At 35.3% G+C, this 12,637-nt stretch overlaps 1 protein-coding gene and 1 pseudogene across 3 annotated transcripts in view; one reads left to right on the top strand and one right to left on the bottom strand.

Annotated features, from left to right (window-relative positions):
• FBXO16 (F-box protein 16) overlaps positions 1 to 12,637 on the bottom strand; it is an 82,439-nt gene that overhangs the window by 22,877 nt on the left and 46,925 nt on the right. For all 3 annotated transcript variants that reach the window (XM_077152937.1, XM_077152938.1, XM_077152939.1), the window contains exon 7: positions 4,085 to 4,184. In XM_077152937.1, the coding sequence (XP_077009052.1) occupies positions 4,085 to 4,184 (100 nt within the window). The remainder of the gene's footprint in view (positions 1 to 4,084; positions 4,185 to 12,637) is intronic.
• On the top strand, positions 7,168 to 7,355 carry LOC143676006 (translation machinery-associated protein 7 pseudogene; annotated as a pseudogene).

Raw genomic sequence — 12,637 nt, forward strand, 5'->3', positions numbered from 1 at the left:
TAACTAATTGATCTTTATTATTGCTTACTTTACTCAGGTTTCCCTTTCAGTCTTAGTCCAACTTTTTAACTTATAATGAAATTTTAACTTAGGTAAGCCCTTCTAGTAGTGTTTAATGGATAGTTAATGTCAAAACCTCAGGGGGGTAGTTTGAGGGAAGATTGTAGAGTAGGAAGCCCCAGGAATCAGTCCCTCCACTGAAACAGCTATTGAACTGGTAGGAACTGTCTGAATCAGCTATTTTGAAACTCTGGAGTCTAGTGGAACACTGGGCAGCATTAAGGAAAGATCTGGATGGAGACACTGGTAAATTGTGGTGAATATCAGTGAATTTCACTGTCTGTGTAACTGCTCTCCCACATCCCAGCTGTATGGCAGGCAGCAGTGGGGACTGCAGCCTGGGCTCCTGATGCAACTTGCAGGTGGCAGCATGGGCCTTAAGGACCTAGTCCTCCAAAATCCTGGTGTGTGTGGACTGATCACTGATCACTGATTCTGATCAGCTACTTCAGATCACTGGTAGGCTGAGGGTGGTCATTGTTCCAGTACCCCTCAAGGAAAAGGGGCAGAGGAGTCTTAAAGAGGTGGTACCTTTTTTTCTTCTTCTTCCTTTTTTCTATCTGTTCCCCACTTGGGAGCAAAAATAGCCTAGAAAAGTCACAAATAGATGGCTCCAGCCCTTAACAACAACAAAAACCTGGCAATCCCAGAGGAGTGGGAGAACTAAATTTCCAGAGTTATAACAGTATAATACTCAGAATGTCCAATTCTCAACAACAAAAAAAATTCCAAAATACATAAAGAAACAATAAATTATGGCCCATTCACAGGAAATACAATGAGTTTCACAGAAACCATCCCTGAAGAAGCACATCCATTGGAACTATTAGTCAAACACTTTAAATCAACCATCTTAAATATGTTTACTGAGCTAAAGGAAGCATATACAAAGAACTAAAGGGAATTTAAAGGGAATGTTGAAAACATCTGAACAAAGTAAAGAGCTAAAAATTATAAAAAGAACCAAATAGTAATTTTGGAGCTGTAGAGTAATTAAAATGAAAAATTCATTAGATGTGTTCAATAGCAAATTTGAACAGGCAGAAGAATGGATCAGCAAACTTGACACTGATTGAAATTATCCAGTTTGAGGAGCAGAAAGAAAAAATAATGAAAGAAAATGAACAGAGTTTGAGGAATCTGCAGGATACCATTAAGCATACCAATGCAAACATCATTAGAGTCCTAGAAGGAAAAGAGAAAAAAGGGCAGAAAAAGTATTTGAAGAAATAATGGCCCCAAACTTCCAAAATCTGATGAAAGACATGAAAAGATGCACCCAGGAAGCTCAACAAATTCCATGCAGGATAGACTCTAAGAGATCTGCATGAAGACACATTATAGTGAAATGATCAAAATCTAAAGACAAAGAGGACTTTGAAAACAGCAAGAGCGAAGCTATTTGTCAAATACTAGGGATCGCCAATAAGCGTAACAGTAGATGTCTTGTCAGAAACCATGGTGGCCAGAAGACAGTGGGATGGCATATTTTAAAGTCCTTAAAGAAAAACTGTCAGCCAAGAATTATGTATCTGGCAAAATTGTCTTTTGAAAAGGAAAGATATTAAGAAATCAAGACTTTACAGATAAACAAAAGCTGAAAGAGTTTGTTACCAGAAGATCTGCTTTATAAGAAATGCTAGGGAGTCTTTCAGGCTGAAATAAAAGGACACTAGACAGTAACTCAAAGCCATAAGAAGAAATAAAGAACACTGGTAAAGGTGATTACCTAGAAAAATATAAAATCCCATCCTATTGTATTTTTGGTTTGTAATTTCTTTTCTCCACCTTGTATGACTTAATGGGCAAATGTGTAAAATAACATTTTATATCTACATCAATGGACACATACTATATAAAGATGTAATCTGAGACAGTAACAATATAAAGGTGGATGGACAGAGATATATAGGAATAGGAAGTTTGTATACTACTACTTGGTTGGTACTAGTCAACTAGGTTGTTATTAGTTTAAGATGTTAATTGTAATTACAAAGTTAATCACTAAGAAAACAGCTAAAAAATATGCAGAAAGCCAATTCATAGAGACAGAAAGTAGAATAGTGGTTACCAGGGGTGGGGGGTGGAAAACAGAGAATCATTGCTAAATGAGTATGAGTTTTGGTTTGGTGTGCTGGTTTGAAACTGTTGTGTACCCCAGAAAAGCCATGTTCTTTATCCTAATCCAATCTTGTGGGGTAGACTTATTGTTGGGTGGGATCTTTTTCATTAAGTTGTTTCCATCCAATTGTGGGTGGAAACTTTTGATTATGTGGTTTCCATGGAGATGTGTCTCCCCACCATTCAAGGTGGGTCTTAATCTAATTACTAGAGACTTTTAAGAGGGAAGTATTTTGGAAAAAGCTTAGAGCTAACACACACAGAGACGTTTGGAGATTCAGAAAGAAAATACCCCCAGTGAAGCTGTTGAAACCAGAATCAAAGGATCAGCAGACTCCAGCTGACAGGTGTTCAGGAAGCCATTGGCTTTTCTTGAGTTAAGGTATTTTTCTCTGGGTGCCTTACTTTGGACATTTTTATGGCCTTAGAACTGTAAACTTGTAACTTAATAAATCCTCTTTATAAAGCCAACCCATTTCTGGTGTATTGAATTCCAGCAGCATTAGCAAATTGAATCAGTTTGGGATGATGAAAATAGTCTAGAAATAGTGATGACAGTTACACAGTGTTGTTAATGTACTTAATGTCAAAGAATTGTCCACTTGGAATGGTTTAAATTATTTTAATTTTATGTATAGTTTACCATGATTAAAGTTAAATTAATTATTTTTAAAAAGGCATGGGAATGGCTTCTATTTAGCCCTAGATTTTTTTTTTAAGTAAGAGAAGTTTATAACTTATGATAATTTGTTGAGTATACATCACCATCAATTTTTATTGTCCTTCATATTCCCAGTTCTTTCCTGGATTTCTCTTCTACTCCTAGCCAGGTGGTGGGGGGTGGGGAGGTGGAGGGTAGGAAAACCAGGCAGAAGCATGCCATAATGGTCATTGTGATAAGCCTCCCAGAGTTATTTTTCTCAATTAATGATTTCACTGACAATTTTACTGCTTTGCTCTAAGCTTTTCTATTCCCTTGTGCATCTGTACAAATGCCTATAATAAGCCTCAACAAAATTAGCCCCTCAAACACAGACTGCCCTATTTTAAGAAGCCCATATCTCTTTTTTTCAGAACATAACACTTGAAAATACATTTAAACTGAAAGTAATAGAGCTTTGAAGAAGAGCTATAACAGTGATTTATTTGTGAGTACATACTTATTCCTCTCCCACTTGACATCCATTCTATATTAATCTTCCTTGAGTGTGTACCCTCAGTTTTTTCCCTAAATCCCTTCTACTAATACAAATTATTTATTCCATGCTCATTTCCTTCTATTTTGCTCCAAAGACTCTCAAATGTGCTGAAAGGGATCCACCTGAGTACCAAACCACAATTTGGGAAACTCTGCTATGAAATGATAATGCTTCCTATCCACAATTACTGACTTTCTTAGACAATTAGCTATTTTTGAATTAGGGAAAGAAGAGTTCTTAATTATTTTTTCTGAATTTATTTTAAATGTACTTTAAAATCATGTCCTACTGACAGCAAAAGAGCTATTGAAAGCTGACCTTCTTAGGTCATTGGAATCTGCACTGCATAAATAAGCAATTTTTGTTAGGAACTCCTTCTCTAAAAGGAATCATAGCAGAAGAAAGAACTAATGATAATATTACTCCATTTATATTATATATTCTTTCAGTTTTCAAAGAAGTTTCATATACATCATTTCATCCAGTCTTTTTTTAAAAAAAAAAACAGATAAGTAAACAGGCTCAGAGAGATTAAATAAAGGGCTTCATCAAGATCAAAAAGCCTGTCAGTGTCAGAGACCAGGATTTGAACTACCATTTGATAATTCTGACTGAAAAAGAAAATTAAATTTTGCAAATAGATTTGCGAGTCAGAGATTTTTCATTAATTTTATAGTGGTGAATCTTTTATAAGCAACACTTACCAGTGACTGTGCTTTTCTTAGCTTAGATCTGTCCTGTAATTTATTTTTCTTATCATGTGACTTTCGGTTGAAATCTGAGGTCATTTCATTTCTTCTTCTTCTGTAAAGTGAAAAGCACTGGAAAATTATAAACTGTCATTTAAAAATTTTTGGTGGTTTGCAGAGCTATTTGTTTGATTTTGTTTCTACGATTTAAAAGATCGATTTTACTTAACTGGAAAAAACCCAATATCCATCAATATAGATATTGAAAATTTTCATATATAGACCTGGTTGAATAAACTGGCACATCCACATAATGAAGTACTATGAACTGTAAAAAGGAATGAAGAAAATTTCTAAATATGACTGTAAAGTGATATCCATTATATATAGAACAAGAGAAAAGAAAGCTAGAGAAAGTGGTATGTATTATGTACTATCATTATTTCAAAACAGAGTTATAAAATATATAGAAATTTGCTTATATTCTGTAAAATGGAAGATTTAATTCATAAAATTTTGAAAAATGATTATCTATAAGTAGTATTTCCATGTGCCCAGATCGGGAACAGGGAACAGTAGAGAGGAATAGGGATAAATGCTAGACTTCTCTAAATATCCTTGTTTTGTATATTTGACTTTGAAATCATCTAATTTTTTTCCCTCAAAATTATAAGATAACATGAAGGAAAAAAATCCCTAAAATATAAAAGCAAAATAAAACAAACAATCTTGTCTATTGAGTTGGTGGCTTCACCTCACAGAGAAAAATTATTTTCATGTGTCAAACTGGCTAGGATATGATGTCCAGTTGTTTGGTCAAGCAAGCATTGGTCTGAATGTTATTGTGAGGGTATTTCATGGATTTATATCACTAGTCAGTTGACTGCATTTATGGCTGATTATATTTACAATCAACAAAGGAGATTGCCTTCAGCAATGAGAGATGTCTTATCCAATCAGTTGGATGATTTCAACAGCTAGAAAAAAAGATTTTCTATCTCTGCTTTAGCCAGCCAGCTTCTCCTAGGGAAATCATTGAACTCTTCATCAAAGTTCCCAACAGGTGGCCTGTCCTACAGAGCTCAGACTTGCCAAATCCCACTGTCACATGAGCCAATTCCTACAGTAAATCTCATATTTACATACATATGTATGTATATATTCTGTTAGTTATGTTTCTCTGGAGAACCCTGAGTAGTATACTGGTTCATCACCTGTTTTGTAAATACAGATTTGTTGGAACACAGTTATGCTTATTTTTTTGCACATTGTCTGTGCTGGTTTGAATCTGTTATATACCCCAGAAAAACCTTGGTTCTTTTAATCCAATCTTGTGGGGGCAGGTCTATTGTTGGATGGGACCTTTGATTAGGCTGTTTCCATGGAGATGTGACCCTGCCCCTTCAAGATGCGTCTTAATCACTTGTTGGAGTCCTTTAAGGGAGAGCCAAGACCTCTCTCTCTAAGCCAATTCTGCAGGTAAACTCACTGCCCTCCCCACTACATGGGACATGACTCCCAGGGGTGTAAATCTCCCTGTCAACATGGGACAGAATAAGGGATAAGCCAGGACCCAGCCTCAAGGAATTAAGAAAGTCTTCTTTTTTTTTTTTTAATTTTTAAATTTTTTTACATGGGCAGGCACCAGGAATCAAACCTGGGTCCTCTGGCATAGCAGGCAAGCGTTCTTGCCTGCTGAGCCACCATGGCCCACCCCAGAAAGTCTTCTTGACAAAAAGGGGAAAAAGAGAAATGAGAAAAAATAAAGTTTCAATGTTTTGCTGAGAGATTTCAAACAGAGTTAAGAGGTTATTCTGAAGGTTATTCTTATGCATTATATAGATATTCCTTTTTAGTTTATGGTATATTGGAATGGCTGAAGGGAAATACCAGAAACTGTTCAGCTGTGTTCCAGTAGCCTTGATTCCTAAAGATGATTGTATAAAGATATAACTTTTACAATGTGACTGTAGGATTGTGAAAACCTTGTGTCTATCGCCTCTTTTTTCCAGGGTATGGACAATTGAGTAAAAAAAAAAATGGATAAAAATAAATAAATAAATTGAGGGAACAAAGGGTAAGATAAATTGGGTAGATGGAAATACTATTGGTCAATGAGAGGGAAGGGTATGGGGTATGGTATTATGAGTTTTTCTTTTTATTTCTTTGTCTGGAGTGATGCAAATGTTCTAAAAAATGATCATGGTGATGAATACACAACTATGTGATGATATTGAGCCACTGACTGTACATTATGTATGGAATGTTTGTGTGTGAAGATCTGTCAATACAAATATTTTTTTAGAAAAAGAGAGAGAGCCAAGAGAAACTAGGAAAGAAAATGCCCCAGGGAGAAGAAAGAAGCCATTTTTTTTATGGATGAGATGAGAGAGCCATTTTGAAACTAGAAGCCAGGAAAGAAGAATGAGCAGACATCGCCACATGACTTCCTATGTGACAGAGGAACCCCCGATGCCAGCTGCTTTTCCTCTGAGAAGGTATCTTCCTCTTGATACCTTAATTTTGGACATTTTCATGGCCTTAAAACTGTAAATGCGTAACCTAGTAAATCCCATTTGAAAAAGCCAATCCATTTCTGGTATATTGCATTCTGACCGTTAGCAAACCAAAGCATTGTCTGTAGCTGTTTTTGCACTATAATGGTAGATTTGAAGAGTTGCAATAAAGACCATGTGATCTGCAAAGCTGAAAATATTTGCCATCTGGCCCTTTATAGAAAAACGTTATATAAAATAATGGATCTCAGCAATGTTCATCAATGGTCATCAACATCGCAAAAAGAGAAACAACCAGAAATTTCATCCCTCATGATGGAAATACTTAACTCCATTCATTATATACATAAGCCTCTAGATCTGACATTCAGAATTGCAGTACAGGAGACAGGGGAACATGCTAACCTGCATGTTGGGGGTACAATCAGTAAAATCCAGAATGTGAAAGACTCTACAGGATAAATGCCCTGACTTCTTCAAGAAATACATTGCGGGGGAGGGGGGGAGAGAGAAGGGAAACATGGATTAAGAAAGGCTTAAGTACTTTGGTTGGCAGAGTCTGGGGAAGGAATGGCAAGCATCATGTCTGGCTGTGAAGGTGGCAACAAGCCCCTGAAGGAGCCCAAGAAGCAGGCCAAGGAAATGGATGAGGAATATCAGGCTTTCAAGGAGAAACAGAAAGAAGAGTAGAAGAAATGTGAGTTAAAGCAAAAGCCGTGGGAAAGAGCCTCCTGGCCACCAGTGGAATTAAGAAATCTGGCACAAAGTAAGCTGCTCCTTGTGCCTAAGCCAAGGTGAAACTTGATTCCATTCTTGTTTAAACATCTGGGTGCTCTGCTGTAACATTTGTTGCCACTACTGTGCCTAGAATGAAGTTTTGTTTTGGAGCCTATTATACATTTACGAATCAACTTTTGAAGAAAAAAGACGTAACATATCAACCAAATGCAATATGTAGATCTTGTTTGGAATTGCATTAAACAAACCATTAAAAAAAATAAAAAACTTATGTGATATTCAAGGAAACCTGAAAACTGACACGATATTTTTTCATATTAAAGAATAATTTTAATAGTTTTAGATGTGATAATGGTATTGTTATGTGTTATAGTTAGGTTCAGATGTCAACTTGGCCCATGACGGTGCCCAGTTTTTCTGTTGCTGTGGACTTAAATCATCAGTATGTGGAATTCATCTATGGCTGATTACATCTGCAGTTGGCTAAGGGAGTCCTTCTGCAATGAGTGACATTTACTTTATAAGCTGAAGGCTTAAAAGAGAGAAGTCAGAAGAGAGCTTAGCAGCTCAGAGCCAGACATTTGGAGACACAGAAAGCACATATCCCAGGGAAAGCTGTTTGAAACACGAAGCCGGGAGAGAGGGCCAGCAGACATCCCTGTGTGCCTTTCCAGAGGAAAACAAGCTGCCTTTCCTCTGAGGAACTGTAAATTTGTAACTACATAAATCCTTATTTTTTAAAGATGTACATTGGTATATTTATAAACGAAATAATATGACATTTGGATTTGCCTTATAAATAAGTTAGGGAAAGGGCAAACTTACTGGAGATATAAATGAAACAAGAATGGTTATGATTTGAAAGCTGTTGATGCTGGATGATGATTACAAGGAGTTCGCTTTACTCCTCTCTACTTTTGTACATAAGAATTTTCATTATAAAAAGTTCTATTAAAAATTTCTCTCAATAATGTTCTATAATTTCCTGTGTAAAAAAAACTTGTGCCTTACAAGTTTTTATTGAATTTGTTCCACGTATTTTATACATTTTGGTACTACTGGATATTTAATTGCTTTCTAATTTCATTTTCTAGTAGTTTTTTTCAGAAAATATAACAATACAGTAAAAAATGCAATTATTTTTGTATATTAAGTTCACATCCTGTGACCTTACTTAATTCACTTATTAGTTCTAGCAGTTTGGTAGATTCTTGCCATCTGCAAATAGAAACCTCTTTACTTCTTCCTTTTTGATGTTTTTCTGTCTTTTTATTTTCCTTGCCTCATTGTAATGGTGAGGATTTACAGTACAATGTTGAATAGACATGGAGAATGTGAGTATCCTTGCCTTGTTCCCAAACTCAGGAGGAAAGTGTTCAATACTTCACCATATATATAATGTAAATTGTAGGTTTTTTATAAGTGCACTTTATCAGATGGAAGAAGTTTCTCTGTATTCCTAATTTTCTAATTTTTTTAATTAAACAAATGAATTTTGTCAAATGTTTTTACATGTTTTGAAATGATTATGTTTTTTTCTCGTTTATTCTATTAATATGGTGAATTATCTTGACTTTTCAAAAGTCAAACCAACTTTGCATTCCTGAAATAAACCACACTTGATAGTGACATATTATGTTTTTTATATGTTCCTGGGTTTGATTTGCTAAATTTTATTAAAGATTTTTGTATCTATTTTCATGCAGTATATTAGCATGTTGTTTCTTTTCCTATAATATCTTTGTTTGTTTTAGTATCTCTCACATCTTTATAATAAACAAAATATTATTTATTTTAGTAATAAAATGAGTTGTGAGGAAATCTTCAACATCTATTTTCTGAAAAAGTTGTACAAACTTGTGTCATTTCTTGACTAACAAAGCTATTTAGTTCTGCAGTTTTCTTTTTGGGAAGGTTTTTAACAATGAATCCAATTTATTTAATAGATAAAGGGCTATGTTCTATCTATTTCTTTTTGAGTAAGCTTTACTAATTTGCAGTTTTCCAGCAATTTATTTAATCTAAATTGTTAAGTTTATTGATAAAATTTTTAATAATTTCTCTTATTTTCCTTTTAATGTCTATTAGATTTGTAGTGATATTCTTCATATTATTCCCGATAGTGGTGTTCACTTAATCTCTCTCTCTCTCTCTCTTTTTTTTTTTTTTTGGTTCATCTATCAATTTGGTAGATCCATTCAAAGATCTAACTTTGGTTTTGAAATTTTGTTTATTATTTGTCTGTTTTCTGTTTCATTATCTCTGTTCCTCATTATTTCCTTCCTTCTACTTACTTTGGGTTTACTTCGCTCTTCTTCCTCTAGCTTTTTGCGATGGATTCTTAGATCATTCACAAAAACACGAGAAATCTCTTTAGTAGAATCTTTCAAACTTGACATTCTGACCAGGGCAAAAAGGGCTGTAGCATAATATCTAATGGCTTAACAGTCTACTAAAAATAGTTCTTCTACAACCTTCCCTAAAGATACAGATTATCTAAAACAGAGTCTTGGGTCTTTGGGATTTCCTAATGGAGCTCATGGTACATTACAAGATCGTACTTTAAAGAAGTGGGCTGGCATAAATGTGGGAATGGGGTTGTCTTTCCCTAGCTTGAAATGCCCTTTTCCTTCTAGATGATACAAACAAAAATTAAGGACCACTGGATTTATACAGGATTTAGGCCTTTTATTTTTTTTTCAGTTGTTAGATCCTCATAAGTTTTAGTAACCAAGTTATTTGCTGGCTAATGCCTGCCCAGTACGAATCAGCATACAGGTGTGAGAAATGCTAAGTTATTAGTCTACAGAGGCACAATTTTAGAGGAGGATAATTGAGATCAGAATCCAGGGAATGGAGCCAAAGTTGGAAGCCCAAGGCAGCCAACTGGAAAATAAAGCCAGAGAGATCGCCGAATGAGTCAGGTTGGTTGGAAAAGCCAAGAGATGGAGGAAAGATAAAACAATTGAAATGGAACAGCCGTGAAGTTCATTGCATTAATGTACAGCTGTTACCACGAAATTCATTTTATGTACAGTTAGCCATCTTCACTGGGCCAAGTATAATGGTAGCTAAGAGATTGGGGAGGACTCTAAAAGGGACCAAATTTGTGTGTGTGTGTTCATATGGAGTTAAAGCAATGTAGCGAAATATCACCATTTGTGGAGTCTAGATGGAGAGTATACCGGTTGCCACTGAACTATTATTTAAAATTTTCTATATGTTTGAAATTCTAGTATGCTGACATTTCAAATTCTAACTTGATGGCTGCCCATTTTTCCTATGTTTGATCAAGCTAGATGGTCAAGAATAAAAGACACATAGAGCGTGTTTTAGGAGAATCTGGCACTGAAATAACACTAAATGTTACTTGAAGTCTACCTAATAAAATTGGAGAGTATCTTGCCTCCAGAAGTAGAATTAATGAGGAAGGCAGTGACAGATTCCTTAGTGTGTGGTGGTTCTCAGAGGCACATGCAGGAAAAGAAGACAATTGCAACTGTCCCCAGAGATAGGGAGACAAGACAGCGTGGATAACTGGCACTGATGAAGGAAAAAAATTTAGCAAAAACTTTGAATTTAAGGGAAGCTCTCAGGGTTCCAAAGTCACTCCAAAGATTATTTGATACTTGAAAAGATAAAAATATATCTTTATAATTGAGGGATGTGGTATTCACCACTTTATTAAGCAATAAATCTTAGCATCACTAATCTGGGAAAACCTGACTTTCTGTGTGTAGTGATGTGATGCAATATGAAATACATAACTTTTTCTTGTTTTGTTTCCTAGAAATTAGTTTTTAAAAAACTGTCCTGCCTACCCCTGGCAAGTGTTTTGGAAAGCCTCTCCCACCCCAGTCCAGGTCAGCTCACATCTCCTTCACCCTCCAGCAATTGCCCTCTGGAGATGACCTCCCATTACTCAACCTCCACCCTGGATGGTTACAACCCTGCATAATTAAGGCAGCACTTAAATTTTAAACTTCACTGATGAAAGGCTGCCAAGTCCGAAAAATCCACCAATGAAAATCCACCCACCACCCACCCCCAATCTCCTACCCCCAAGCCATAAAAACCCTATCCCCTGCCACCTCCGGGCAGCCCTTTCTCTCTCTCTTGAAGCACTGCTGGGGCAGCTCTGTTTCCCCCAAAATAAAACTTTGCCTGGGGGAAAAAAAAAAGTCCTGAAATTTTAATTTACAAGACAGTTGCAAAAATAATACAAAACCAATACAAAGAATTCCAATATACTCTCTACCCAGATACCCATAAGAAATACACAATTTCTTACAGAGAACCTTTAACATGAATCTAATCAGTCCTCTAGACTTAACTTCCTGCTTTCTACAAATATATAGGTAACAAACAAGTAAAAGAAACTATGAGGAAGCAATCAGATAAAACCAGATTGTGTTACATTCTATGTAATAACTCCCCTATATTCTTCAAAAAGTCAGTTCTGAGGTAAGGGTTGGGGGAGAGGTTAAGAGACTGTTGCAGACATAAGAGCCTAATAACCAATGCAGTTTGCATCTAGTTGGGATCCTGGTTCAAAAAAGATATTCTTAGTATGGTTGCAGAAATTTTGTTTACATACTGTATATTAGATGATATTATAGAATTATCATTCATTTTCTAAGGCATGATGATCTTTGGACCTTCATTCTTTTCTAATATCAGTATTTAAAGCTACAAATCCCCTCTTGAACACCATTTTAGCTGCATTCCACAAAATTTGATTTGCTGTATTTTCATTATTCTTTAGTTTTCTTCTTTGACCCATGTATTACTTAGAAATGTAGTTTAACTTACATATATTTGGGGCAATAAATATTTTATTGCTATTGGTTTCTAAGTTAACCCCATTGCAGTTAAAAAAAAATACTCTGAAGGATTTCAATCCTTTTACATTTGTTGAGACTTGTTGTATGATCCAGCATCTGGTCTATTTTGGTAAATGTACCATATGCTCTTGAAAAGAACGTGTAATCTGCAGTTGTTAAATACACTATTTTATAAATTTCAATTAGACCAAGATGATTGACAGTGTTTAGATCCTCTATGTATTTACTGACTTTTTTGTACAGGTGTTTTATCAATTGTTGACAGATATGTTAAAATCTCTCCCACTATGTTTATATAATTCTCAATTTACGTCTTTAAATGTCAGTTTTTGCTTTATGTATTTTAAGGCTCTGTAATTAGGTATATACATATTTAAAATAGTTATGTCTTTCTGTTTAATTGGTGCCTTTATCATTATGAATGTCCCTCTTTATCTCTGGCAATATTCTATAAGCCTATTTTATCTGTT

The sequence above is a fragment of the Tamandua tetradactyla genome, chromosome 3 (genome assembly GCF_023851605.1).
Source record: "Tamandua tetradactyla isolate mTamTet1 chromosome 3, mTamTet1.pri, whole genome shotgun sequence".
Lineage (NCBI taxonomy): Eukaryota > Metazoa > Chordata > Mammalia > Pilosa > Myrmecophagidae > Tamandua > Tamandua tetradactyla.